The 13,237-nt window shown below is 57.8% G+C and overlaps 1 protein-coding gene across 4 annotated transcripts; it reads right to left on the reverse strand.

Annotated features, from left to right (window-relative positions):
- Positions 1–1,217: 1,217 nt before the first annotated feature.
- Positions 1,218–12,921, reverse strand: GRM2 (glutamate metabotropic receptor 2). Of its 4 annotated transcripts, XM_019753260.2 has the most exons (6): positions 12,768–12,921; positions 10,517–11,102; positions 7,288–8,125; positions 4,731–5,806; positions 2,015–2,195; positions 1,218–1,781 (listed from the first exon to the last, which is right to left on the reverse strand). In XM_019753260.2, the coding sequence occupies exons 2-6, from the start codon at positions 10,964–10,966 to the stop codon at positions 1,708–1,710; spliced, it is 2,619 nt and encodes an 872-aa protein (XP_019608819.2). In that variant the 5' UTR covers positions 10,967–11,102; positions 12,768–12,921; the 3' UTR covers positions 1,218–1,707. The 4 variants fall into 4 exon arrangements, with proteins under 4 accessions (XP_019608819.2, XP_019608821.2, XP_019608820.2 ...); XM_019753262.2 differs by lacking the exon at positions 10,517–11,102 and having other exon boundaries at positions 12,768–12,904; XM_019753261.2 differs by lacking the exon at positions 12,768–12,921 and having other exon boundaries at positions 10,517–12,757.
- Between the last annotated feature and the right edge of the window lie 316 nt (positions 12,922–13,237).

Raw genomic sequence — 13,237 nt, forward strand, 5'->3', positions numbered from 1 at the left:
GTGCTCCCAGGTCCGGCTGCTGCGGGCTGCACCCAGGCCTGGGTCATTCGGACCAGGGATCTGGAATAGACACACCCCAGGAAGGTTGCCAAAATTAGCAAATGAAAACACAGGGTGCCCCGTTAAACCTGAATGTTAGATAAACAGCAAAATTGTTCAGTCTCAGTATATCCTAAGTATTGCATGGGATGTACTTATACTAAAAAATTATTCATAGTTTATGATATTCAAATTTCAGTGGGCATTCTATATTTTATTTGGTACTCCAAATATTGGCTGGTGAGGAAGAGCCACTCCTGCAATTTGCTTTTTTCAGGTTTCTGTTTTCATGTTTTTAATTGTTAACCCAAATTTCCACAGCCTCTCCTGCCTATAGGTTGATGCAAAAGGATTCACTTAAAAATGACGAATGTCCTTGGCCTGCCCGTGTGCCATCGCAGGCCCTTGTCCCTCTGAGATACAGTAATCTGGGGCCGCCCCAAAGCTGCCAGGTCCTTCTCTTCCTGTTTGGGGTCAGTGCCCGCCTGAAAGGTCACAGAAAGGGCGGTGGTGGCCTGACAAGCCGTGTGGCCAAGACTGTTCCTCTGCGCCCTCTGCTGGTGAGCCCCAGGCCTCACATGGCAGGATGCCCAAGGGCACGGGTCTGCAGGACCCTGCCACCAGGCCCCAGCTCCTCCAGTGACTGGAGCAAGGCGCCCTCTCCCATCTCTCCTGGGCCGATCACCTCTCCCCTGCCCAGTCTCTGCCCTCCCTGCTCATCTCCTCCTTCTCACAGCTCTTCCTGGCTTCGTAGACACCACCTGGTCCTCCCCATGCCTCTTCTAGGTTCCCTCACACCAAATGCTCAGCCTGACTCCACGCTGACAAATGGCTCCTCCAAGTGCCAGACAGGCCCGCCGAGGCAAAGCCCACAGTTCCCGGGGTACAGTCAGCTGCCCCTCCTGCCCCATTACCCACGCCACCCAGCTCCTGCACTGGACTGCCAGAGGAGCCTGCGTGCACATAAGCCCCTGCCTTCGCACCTTGGCTAGTCTGAAGTGGCTCCTTTAAAAGAAGATGCTCATTCATTTCTGTGTCCCCACCAGGCAGGGCTGGGTCTGGAGCTGGTGGCCACCAGGTCCTAACATCAGGCACAGAGCAGAGACAATAAACTGGCAGCATGGAGGTTACGAGGCTGTGGCTGCTGTGACGGACCTCACTGGGTCACGGGCAAGGAGTGATTTTTTAAAATAAAGACACTTTATTTATAGATAATACAAAATAAACCACAGGACAAACTACTGTGCAGGGGGAGGGACAGCCCCCATAACGACCCCCTCCCCACCCCAGAATAACTTACATAAAAAATTTGAAAGGCCCAAGGAGCGGGGAGGGATGGGGCTGGAAGCACCTTTGTTGACGGGGTTCGGGGCCTGCAGTCCTTGGCCACCCTGTTCCAAAGCCAGGTGGACTTTGGCTTATTCCCTTCTGAGCCTGGCAAAGAGGGGACACACTGCAAGGGCAGTTGGTGGCCGTTGCAGAGGCTCCCTGGCCAAGGACCTGACTTCTGACTCTGAAAGGTTGGAGTAAGTAGGTGGGTAAGTGGCTTTGGGGGCGGGCGTGGGGTTGGCGTTATTGCAGTGCTCCAGCCAGCTTCCTCCTGGCTCTGGACATGTGTCTGCATGGGGTTCCGGGCAGCAGCCATGCCGAGGCAGGGGTCTGGGGTCCTCAAAGCGATGATGTTGTTGAGTCCACCACCTCACGGCCATTGCAAACTGTGGGGACAAACTGGGAGCCAGACCCTAGGAAAAGGAAGCCGGAAGTTGGGATACAACCCCAAGGCCCTGCATGGAGGGCGGGAAGCAAGGGTGACAGGGCTGCAGAAGGAGGTCCCCAAGCCCTGCCTCTCCTGTCCAGCCTCATCTAGGGGCACTGTCCCCAGGCAAGGAATCTCAGCAACCCAGGCAGCGGCCCCCATGCGGAGGAGCAGGTGGGGAGGCGCAGAGGTGGGGAAGAGCTTCGGGCAGACACTAACCTTGGCCGAGGCTGGAGCTGGCCCTGGTGGTGGCGCTACTGAAGCGGCTGGTGGGTGCACGGTGGCTCACCACGTTCTTCTGCGGCTGGAAGAGGATGATGTGCAGCTTGGGCGCGAAGAGGCAGCCGAGCACCACCGAGCCGCTGAGGCTGACGGACACGCACATGGTGGTGGTCTGCACCTGCAGGGGGAGGTCACGAGTGAGCCTGGCCCACAGGCCTGGGCCTGACCCAGGAACCCCTGCCCAGGATGTGGGGTAGGGTGTAGGGGGGACAGTAAGCATCCAACACTGGGCCTTGGTCCATTCGCCAAGCCCCAAGGGGTTTCTAGGAAGCTTGGGCACAGTGCCAGCATCAGCCCCAGTGGAGCGTCTTCCCAGGGAGACCGAAGTTCCAGCTGTGGGGGTGAACATGCAGGGGAGCTTGTCCATGTGGGGTGTGTGTGCAGGTGTGTGTGTGTTTGTGTACAGGCATGCAGGTATGGAGTGCACGTGTGTAGGTGCATGTATACGAGGTGTGACAATTAAGTTCGAGAACTTGTAACGATGTTGCTAACCTTTTTTGATATCAGAGGGATTATTCATTATGAATTTGCACCAACTGGACAAACAGTTCACCAAGTTTACTATTTGGAAGTGCTGAAAAGGCTGCGTGAAAAAGTTAGATGACCTGAACTTCTCACCAACAATTCATGGCTCTTGCATCACGACAATGCACCAGCTCACATGGCACTGTCTGTGAGGGAGTTTTTAGCCAGTAAACACATAACTCTATTGGAACACCCTCCCTACTCACTTGATCTGGCCCCCAATGACTTCTTTCTTTACCCAAAGACAAAGGAAATATTGAAAGGAAGACATTCTGATGACATTCAGGACATCAAGGGTAATACGGTGACAGCTCTGATGGCCATTCCAGAAAGAGTTCCAAAATTACTTTGAAGGGTGGACTAGGCACTGTCATCAGTGCATAGCTTCCCAAGGGGAGTACTTCAAAGGTGACTGTAGTGATATTCAGCCATGAGGTATGGAGCACTTTTTCTAGGATGAGTTCGTGAACTTAATTGTCCGACTGTGTATCGTGTGTGTGTGTGTGTGTGTGTGTGTGTGTAGGGGGCTGAGTGTGCAGGCACGTGTGTGCAAGTATGGGATGCATACGTAGGTGGGACAATGTGGGTGTGTGCCAGGTGTACCAATGTGTGCACATGTGAGTGTAGGAATACATGTATGTGTGTCTGCATGCATATGTGTACAGGCATGTGTGTTTGTGCATGCATGTGTATGTGTTGCAGACACATGTGTGGGTACTGTGGGTATGTCCCAGGTGAGTCCTTAGCTGCCTGTGATTGGCATGCAAATGCAAATCATATGCAAATGCAGGCTAAGTCAGAGCATTCCCTCCCCAGCTCTGGCCTCCGCCACCCAGGCAGGTGGCCCAGCAGGTGCAAGAGCAGCCAAGCCCAGCCTCCCTGGCCCCCAGCACTGCCCACCATACCTCTGTCCTGGGGGAAAGGGCCTTTGCAGGGGCTCTTGCCTTGATTTTCCTGTTCCTTTAATTGTTAAGATTGTCAGTTCAGACCCTGCTCTACACTCCCAAGCTGAGTGACCTTAGACTCTCTGAGTCTCCGTGTCTTCATCTGTAAAATGGGGAGAGCCACGGAGTTTACTCCAGAGTCCTGAGGATCCACCCAGATGCCCCTTTTATCGTTCAGAGGCCAGCTCAGCTGTCACCTCCTCAGAGAGGCCTTCCCTATCATCCCACCTGGAGCAGCCATTGCTCCTTGAAGCTGAGGAGACCCACTGCGACACTCAGTGTCAGCTGGAACTTAGCTTGGAAGCCACCGACTGGGGTCCTGTATTCACCTGCTTTACCCCTCTAGCCCTGTACCCCAGCTCTCCTCCCCCTTTGCTTCACCTTCTCTGCCTTCCGTGGTGTTATCTCTCAACCCCAGAGTTGCAGTCCCCCAGGGGGCACCGTGCCACACTGCATGGCTCCAAGGGACATCAGAGCATGGTACCTTCTGGAGCTGCATCGCTCTGTAGCCCTGCCATTCCCATTCCAGCTGTCTACCTTCACTTCCTCCTCTGTTTCCACCATTTCTGCCTTCCCTCCTCAGTGCACACCCTCTGCTCCAGTCACCCGCCCCCATGTACTTAAACCTGCCTGTCCTGCAGAACCCAGTTCCAGGCTCCTCTTCCAAGAAGCCCTTCCTGGTTCTCTACACACACACCACCACAAACACACCCTCTCATCTCTACACCCACTGGGGCCTTTTGTCAACCTAAACCAGTCTAGCATTTCCTGACTTGGCTCTTTAGTCAATCCCCTGGTCACCCACTAGCCCAGGAACTCCTGGAACAGAGATGAGGTCTCCCTTTCTACAGCCAACCTCGCAGTGGGACAGGACAGAGCCTCTGCTCATTTGGACATAGCTTGCACCCCCATCCCCTCCCAAACTAAGGGATGACATCTGAATCCTGACGTCTCTTCTCAGCTCCCTGTAACTCCTCCCCCTCCCAGTCGATTTCCCCAGGCCCCACTCAGCCTTCCCACCTTTCTCTGCGGTCCAGTCCCAGCTGGGCCGCCACAGCTGTGTACCCCAGGGTGAGCATTAACCTGTTGGAGCCTCCGAGTTATCAGAAGATTGAATGAGGTACCAGGAAACAGAAGGCCCGTGTCGTCCTCCCCCCACCCAGACTCTGTGATGGGCAGCTCACCCGGTAGTCGCTGGAGGTGACGTAGAAGATGGGCAGGAAGGCCAGCCAGATGATGCACGTGGTGTACATGGTGAAGCCAATGAACTTGGCCTCGTTGAAGTTTTCAGGGCACTTGCGGGTCTTGAAGGCGTAGAGCGTGCAGAGCGCGATGAGAAGCACGTTGTAAGCCAGCGAGCCCAGCATGCTCGCGTCACCGTGGTTGCAGCGCAATGTCACCACCTCCCGCCGCTCAGGAGCGGTCTCCTTGCCTGTGCCCGGCGCCTCCACCACCAGCCAGGTTACCACGATGAGCAGCTGGCCGGAGATCAGCGCCAGGCAGATGGCCACCTGCGAGGCGGGACTGATGAAGCGCGGCCGCTGGGCTCCCTCCCGGGCCCCCCCGAAGATGCGTGCGATGCGGTTGGTCTTGGTGAGCAGAGCCGAGTAGCAGACGGAGAAGGCGGTGCCCAGACCGAGGCGCCGTAAGGTGCACACCACCGTGGATGGCTTGGCAATGAAAACGAAGGTCATGCAGTAGCAGAGGAAGACGCCTCCCAGCAGGATGTAGCAGAGCTCCCGGCCTGAGGCCTTGACCACTGGCGTGGCGTTGTGCTGCACGAAGACGCCCAGCACGAAGAGGGTGGCCAGGGCGCCCAGGCACGCGATGGTGACGGGGCCCACGGCCCAGGCGTCGCCCCAGCGGATGTACTCCTGGGGCAGCTCAAAGCAGCCCGTCAGGCTGGCGTTGGGCCAGTAGCCCAGGCCGCAGTCGGCGCAGGTGAATTCATCCAGCCGGTACTCGTAGGGTTGGCAGGGGATGCAGAGCCAGCAGCAGACCTCGCCCGGCTGCACACTCTTCACCTCATTTTGGAGGCAGGGCTCACTGCAGCGAGAGGCGGGCAGGGGGCCGGCTGAGGCTGAGGCCCACGGGATGAGGCTGGTGTCCAGGCTCAGGCCTTCTGCCCAGTAGCCCACCTTCTGGTAACGATAGCGCCCACTGCCTGCCCGTAGGTAGGTGAAGATGTTGTAGCGACCAATGCCGTCACCATAGCGGTCGAAGCGGACCTCGCTGTGGGTGTCAGCCGGGCGGAAGGGGGCTAAGGGGCGGACGGAAGGAAGAGAGGCTTAGATTGGAGGGCCGTCCTGACGTGACCTCAACCCTCTCCCTAACATGGACCCCAAAACCCAGAGCTGAGCCCTCTCCTCGTCCTTCTGGTCCTCACCCCCACACTAAAGCTGGCCTTACCCCCAGCCATTTTGCTAAATGAGAAGCTACAATAAACCCCGACCCTAACCCCCAAAGCCTAGGCATCTCCCCAAACCTAAAGCCACACTCACCTCCAACCATGAATCCCCCACACCCCGCCTTAGACTTAGTCTCCAATACCTTCCAACCCAGACCCTAGACCCCAACTGTATCACAACACACACCACGTCCTGTGCCCCAAACTTCATAAGGAGACCCCCAAAGCCAGACTCAGCCTTAGGTCCAGTCCTAGATCCACAGAATCCTATCAATGACAATGCCAGCGCCATCCCAGTGCCAGCTGAATGCCAATCTCAGCAGTCAACTGAAATCACCGAGGGTCACAGAACATGCCTGGCAGGCAGCTCCCAGATCACTTCTACTTCCCACCCCCCAGCTCGTGTAAACCCCCTGTCTTCCTGCCAGGCTCAGGAGCAGCACCCCTGTCGTCCCGGGTCCCAGTGAGAAATCAGGGTTCAAGCTAGCAGATGACGTACGTAAGGCCCGTGGTGAATGGTGCAGCCTGGAGATACATACGGGCCCCCACAGCCGCTACTCTTGCCTCCAGCGTTGAAGTCCTCAAACTCCAGCTCGAGCCCCACCATAAATCCCACCAAGCCTGAGCGCTGAGCTTAGCCCTGCTCCAGCGCCAGCCCACCAGACCTGATTCTCCCAGAACTCGGAATATCAATCTTGTCGGATGACGATTCATCTTGACCTTGGGCCAGCGCTCCAAGCTTTGTCATGCCTGGCACCCTCTCCCACTGTTCCCACAGATCCTTCCTGAAGCACAGTGATAACTCTGAGGCATTCGTTTGCCTTAAAACTGGAACTTTTATTTTAAATTATATTAAAATAACTTTTGGGTTGAAGAGACTGTGGCCACCTTGAGTGAAAAATCAAGATTAGGAATAGAAATTTTCCCGGAAAATAGTCATCCTGCTGCTCCCTCTCACCAGCCTTGTCCTGCCTCTCACTGGTGTCTCGCTGCCTGAGAAGGGGCTGGAGGTCTCGTGGTCCCTCGCCCTGTATGTTAAACAGGCAGGAGAGAGAGGGCAATGCCCACGCAGGACGCAGAGACCCTCAAAGTGCAGGACCAGGCCAGACGCCTATTCTCTGGAAGGGTCTCAGCAGGTGGCACCTTAGTCCTGGCTTCAGCTGGAGTCCCTTGTGCCCTAGTCATCCCTGTCCTGCTTGTGACACCATCCCCTGCAGTGAGTCCCCGATTTGCTGTAGGCTATGTTTTTGTAGCCACGTAATGGAACCTGACAACCTGCTCCCTTCCACCGTCTGACGGCCAGCAGCCTGGTGGACACTGGCCAGCACCATTACCATCGAACTTGACGTTGAGCACGAAGTCCTTGTAGAGGCGGCGCCCATTGACAGGCCGCATGGCGTCACAGAGGCGGGTGGTGTTGGGGCAGAGGGCGCGCTGCATGTTGTGCAGGGCATGGGCCATGGCGTACACGGCGTTGACCACGAACATGATCTTGGACTCCTGCTCGAAGGGCACAGCCCGCAGCGAGTGGGCTGCGCAGTCTCGCTGCCGGAAGCTGCAGCGGAACCTCTGCTCCCAGAACTCACGGAACCAGGGGTTCCGGCTGTTGTTCCAGGGGTCCAGGCTCCGGAAGTAGGAGGCAAAGTCGCTGATGGGGTAGGAGGCCAGCTCGATGGTGATGGCACCCTCAGCAGCCCCCTCGCTTCCTGCCACCACGCTCTCCAGGGCCCCCCAGCCATCGCTGGCCACCCAGGTGAAGCTGGCGTTGAGGCGCTGGGTGGCAGCCAGGAGCTCGCGGGCGTCCTCGGACCGGGTGAACAGGACGGCCACGCGGGCACTGGGCTTCTGCAGCAGGGCACGCACCACGCCCTCGAAAGCGGCTCGGTTCATGGCGCGGCCCACCTTTTCTGAGGTGGCCACACAGATGTTGCGGGCGCGGGCCTCCAGCTCAAAGGCTTCGATGCCTGTCTCGCCGTAGTCACCCTCAGATGCCACAGTGGACACATAGGTCCAGTTGAAGAAGCGGAGAATCTCGGCCATGGCCTTGGCTTGGAAGAAGTCGGGGGGCACTGTGCGAGCAAAGTAGTCATAACGGGACTTGTCACTCAGCTTGGCACTGGTGGACGCATAGCTTATCTGTGGGATCTGAAATAGCCGCAGGAGGTTGGCCACCTGGGGGGGGGGAGGGCAAAGGTCAGAGACACAGCTTTGGGACCTTGAGATCAAGTGTCCAGGTGGTCAGCCCTGAGGTTCCCCTCACCCCAAAGACCTCAATCCTGTTTTGATGTGTCTTCCCCCTGGGGACAGGGAGTTTTCCACCCCTTCTCAAGGGCTGGGAGAGAGAAGACCCAGGGCCGAGGCACAGAGTCCTGAGCCACGCCTGAACCTCTCTGCAGTCCTGCTGCAGACACGTGGCAGCAGCAAAAGTGGGGACCCAAGGGAAAAAGCCCAGCTTGTGGGTTGGAGAGAGGTTGGTGCTTGGCTGCACAGGGAAGAGAGAAGCACCAGATGGCATCTGGGATGCTCAGGGCTCTCTCCACCTGTTTGGGGCAGGTAACCCTTCCCCAAAGTCAATCCTGATGGGATGACGCAGAAAGAAGGACAAGGGACCCTGTTAGGAAGACCCAGGTCTGAGGGCCCCCATGGCCGTGACAGCCCAAGGGTTGGTCTCCAGTGGATGCCTGAGCCTGCCACAAACAGGGCTTCCGGCTTACCACTGACTGCCTGGCAGCCCAACCCCCACCCTCAAGTCGCTGGGACCTGCCCCTAGGAGTGAGGTGCAGCCACGGACCCGGTGGGATGGTGGGAAGGTGAGAGCAGGCAAAGCTCAGGTTCTGCAGGTGGGAGCTCGGTGCTGTATTTGCAACTGGGGCACTTCCTCTGACAGTCTCAGTGCCCTCTCCTCCCATACTTTCTACCTCTGTGCCCCTGGGCAAGTCAGCAGACCTCCCTGGGCCTCAGTTTCTCATTCCTGCCTTCATAAAAATGACGGTACATGTGAGGCCACAGTGCCTGGCAAACGGAAGAGGATGGGGGTTTGCGGAAGAGAAGGGGCAGGAACGAGCAGGACTCACTCATCAGTAGGCAGGTGCTGCCTAAGGATGAAGGGCGGGGCCTTGTTTTGACCCAGACAAGGGAAAAGCAGACTGATACTGAGGTGCGGGCTCTGCTGCAGGAGGCAGGCTACTTGGGGTGGGAGGGAGGTAACTGGACTCCTGGAGATGAATGCACGGCGCCCTGAAGAGAACTAGGGAGAGGGCCATGCTGGGAAAGCACCCCAGAGGCTCCTGAAGACATCAGCAGGTGAGAGGCTGCTCCCCCATCGCAGCCCCCAGCCAGGGTTGCAATGTAAATGCTGCCACAGCCACACCTGTCTAAGCTGCTACTGGCTGTCTCCAGCAGCTGGGGCTGGCAGGACCAGTAATTCATTCATTGCAGTAGGAGGATGAGCAGGCTTCCACCATCCCACGCCAGAAGCTGCCTACGTTGTTCAGACTTCTGCTTAATTTCTCCTGGAGAAGTGTTCACAGTCAGGGGTCCTGGCCCTGCCTCTGACAGCAGTGCCCTGAGCCAGCCTCCTAAAAGGAGCTGAGGCCCCAGCCAAGGCCCTCCTCGCAACCCCAAACCCTGACCCAGTTACAGCCTCATCTTCCAGCAGCCTATGCTGGGCACCAAGCAAGTAAGTGTCCAGGCAAGAGATGGGACCCAATCAGGAAGGGGGAGGACCCCACCTGGGCTAAAGCAGCCAGGTGTGCCCAGAGACACCAGGTGGGCCGGTACCCTCTCCTGACCCTGTGGGAGAGCTGGCTCCCTCACCTTCCCACCCTTCAAATCATGCACCCCTGGAGACCTTAGGCAACCCTCCTCCCACCTCCTTCTGTGTCCCCCACTCCTTACTCTTCTCTGGGCTGCTTCTGGCTTCTACTACCCCTTTCCCATCCACAGAGAGATGATCTGAGACCCGGAAGCCCTTGGTTGAGAGCCCTAGGTTCCCGTGTCCACTTTGCGAGGGCCTTGACTTACGGCCTGCCTCTCTCCACGTCTCGGTTTTCTTATCTATAAAATGGGTTAATAATAATAGCAGCTAATATGGATGATTCCCTTAAGACTTACCAGGCCCTGGATACCTGCTTTGCATGCATTATCTCATTAAATTTGCACAACTCTAAGAGTGACAAGTGTTACGAGTTCCATTTTATGAGGGGGAAACTGAAGCACAGAAGAGAGAAGTAATGGTCAGAATCACACAGTAAGTGGGCGAGGCAGGATTCAAACCTGGAGTTCTGACTCAAGAAGCCTGATTAAGCTTCTCAGATGTGTGTGTGTGTGTGTGTGTGTGTGTGTGTGTGTGTTGGAAGTGGGATGTTTGACCTATACAATCTCTAAAAATCGACCCCCATGATATGACAGGGGCACCTCCTTAGTCTTCTGTAAAAAGCTACTCACAGGAAGCTTCTAGTTCCTCTTCCAGTGCATGGCAGCCCAGAACCCCTGCTCCGTGGAAACCTGGGCCCCCGCCTCAGGCCTCCCGCTCCAGCCCCCATCTGAACAGCCCCCACGTACTTGGATGGAGACGTCGCTGTAGGAGCCGCCAATGACACCAGTGATGGCAGTGGGAGCATCACCGTGGGTGGCATAAGAGCCGTCGGGGCAGATGTGGCGCGAGCCGTCGGCACCTCGGCTGAGCGAGGCACGCACGAAGTCAAGTGCCTGCTCCAGGGCATGTGTGTCCTTGGAGCAGCTGTCCAGTATGTGTGCACCCAGGCGCACACCCGGCAGCAAGTGTGGGTCACGGTTGATACGGTCCAGCGCAAACAGCATGGCCTCCAGGCGCTGGATGCCGCGATGCTCATTGACGGGACCGCACTCCTCTGCTAGGCTGCCTTTCTGGTGTACTGGGAACAGCCCACCCAGCACAAGGTCCCCCTCTAGGGTCAGCACCTTCTTGGCTGGGCCCTCAGCACCGGCGCCCCACAGCAGCAGCAGTGCCAGGAGCCCAAGCAGTGATCCCATGGCCCCAAAGGGGATGGATGGGTCCAGCAGACCTGAGACTCCAGAGGTTGAGGGTAGAAGCAGCAAAGGCAAAGAGAGGAGATAGCAGGGAGCAGGAAAGGACAGACAGGAAGAGAGATGAGAAGTGGCCCAGCTCCTGCAGAGAGAGACAGACAGACAGATAGGGAGAAGTGCAACTTGAGGGCAGCTGCTCGTTCTGACTCTGCCTCCCCCAAGCCCCTCTCCCAGGAGCCAGCGAGAGGTGGTGTGACTAACTAGGCTGAGAAACTCCTGTGTCTCAGCCCTGCCCTGATCTGGGTCTGGAGATGAGCCCTGCGCCCATCCCAAACTCAGCGGAGGGTGGGAGACAAAAGTAAACAGGAACCCCCAGCCAACACCGATTCTGCTGTGAACTGAAGAGTGTCCAAGACCCTGCACAAATCTCCCAGGACCCCAAGGTCAACACCTTTGCAGCAGAGACCAGGTCAGAGTTACAAACTTGGGGTCCAGTGCCTATCCAGAGCCTTGGAGTTCCTGAAAGGGGACATTGCTGGCTGAGAACCCACCAGGAAAGAGGGAAGAAAAGTAACAGGGAGTTAGTCTCTAACTCCTAGGGAGACTGGAGCCCCGGTGAGCACCCAAGTGTCCCAGCCTCAGGTTCTTTAAAAGCCATCTCCAGAGCCCCCTGACTAAGGAAGTAATAGAGACTCTAGGCCCTGGGAGTTAGACAGCAAAGTGGAGAGGCTGGCTCCAGGGGGAGACACCGGAGTGGCCACAGGCCTTAAGTCAACAAGAAAAGTAGATGTGAGTATATGTGTGTGGCCAGGGTGGGGGGCGGTTCATCTGGTCCCAAACTCAAAACAGTGCTCAAGGTGAGACTTTGAACACCTTAGCTCTCTACGGAATGCTGTCTGAGACTTTGCCTTCGTTTTCTCTCAGAACCAAGCAGAAAAAGTCCTCATCTCCAGCCTCAGGGCCCTGTTTCCTGGTCCTGGCGCTCAGAGACCCTTCCCTCCGTCTTCCACTCTGCACCCCAGTACTTGGGCCCCAGTTGCCCTCCCGGACGCCTACTCCACACAGGCTCTCACAATCATGCAGGCTTGGGAAGCTAGGAGAGGGGAACTGAGCCTGAAGAAGGGCAGCAACTAATTCAAGGACCCCATTTCCTGGGTACTACAGAGGCTGAGGCTCTTCACTTTGCCCCCTCAGCTCTCCAAGGTTAAACTGCTGGTGTCAGGGCAGGGGTCTGGGACCCCGTGGGTAAGCCCAGAAGCAACAGCTCCACCAGGCAAACAGAGAGAGAGAGAGAGAGAGAGAGAGAGAGAGAGAGAGAGAGAGAGAGAGGCTTGAAGACCAACACAGATGGGGACAGGGACCCGATGGGGGCTGAGGCCCAAAGCAGTCAAGACCAGGAGCCTCTCAGGGGTGGCCGGACCCCTGCCTGAGGAGGGCAGAACCTGGAGGGGAGGCAGCACCTCGGAGGCGGGCAGCCCAGGCACCTGGTCCACAAAACCCAGGCCGGCAATGATCCAGCCAGAGAGGCTGAGACAAAGACAGAGGCACAGACAGAAAGACGGACCAAAAGGACGGAAGGGCAGGAGAACGAAAGAACACGATGCAGGGCGTGCTTTTTCTGGGGTAGAAAGGCGGGACGCCTGGGGCTGTCTTCCCGTTTCCCGGAGCTCCTGGCCAGCGCTGTCTGGATGCCCTGGCCCCTCATGGCCCGGGCACCCCAGAACTCGAGGGCCCACGGGACTTCGGGACGTGGGGGTCAGAATCTGATAAGGCTGGCGGCGGCCGCGGCACTACGGGCTTACCCTACCTGGCGCGCCCAGCTCTGGCGCGGAGAGAAACGGAAAGGAGCCGGGGCCGCGGGGTTCCAGCTCCCGCTCGCTCGCTCGCTGGTTCCGCGGCTCTGCGCTCTCCGCCAGCCCGCTGGACCCGCCGCTTTCAATCGCGGCCCGCCCCGCCCCCGGCCCGGCCCGCCCCTGGCCCCTCCTCCGTTCCTCCCCACTCCCGATCTTCGCTCCCAACCGAGCCTCCGAGCCTCCGCCTCCCTCCAGACTCGTCCATGCTCCTTGCCCTGTGCCTCCGGCTCTGGTTCTTCACGGGGCCCCCAGGCCCGGAGCTGTCCGCCGCGTGGTGCTGAATCCTCGGGCGCTCCCACTGTGCGCTGGAGCGGGTGCCTCACGGTGCCATCCCCGCCTGGGTCAGACGACGTCCTCAGACGACGTCCTGGAGAGCAGCAGGCACGGGCACGGGGCACGGGGCACGGGGCTGGGAAGGTCACTG

Source organism: Rhinolophus sinicus, linkage group LG10 (assembly GCF_036562045.2).
Source record: "Rhinolophus sinicus isolate RSC01 linkage group LG10, ASM3656204v1, whole genome shotgun sequence".
NCBI classification, from domain to species: domain Eukaryota; kingdom Metazoa; phylum Chordata; class Mammalia; order Chiroptera; family Rhinolophidae; genus Rhinolophus; species Rhinolophus sinicus.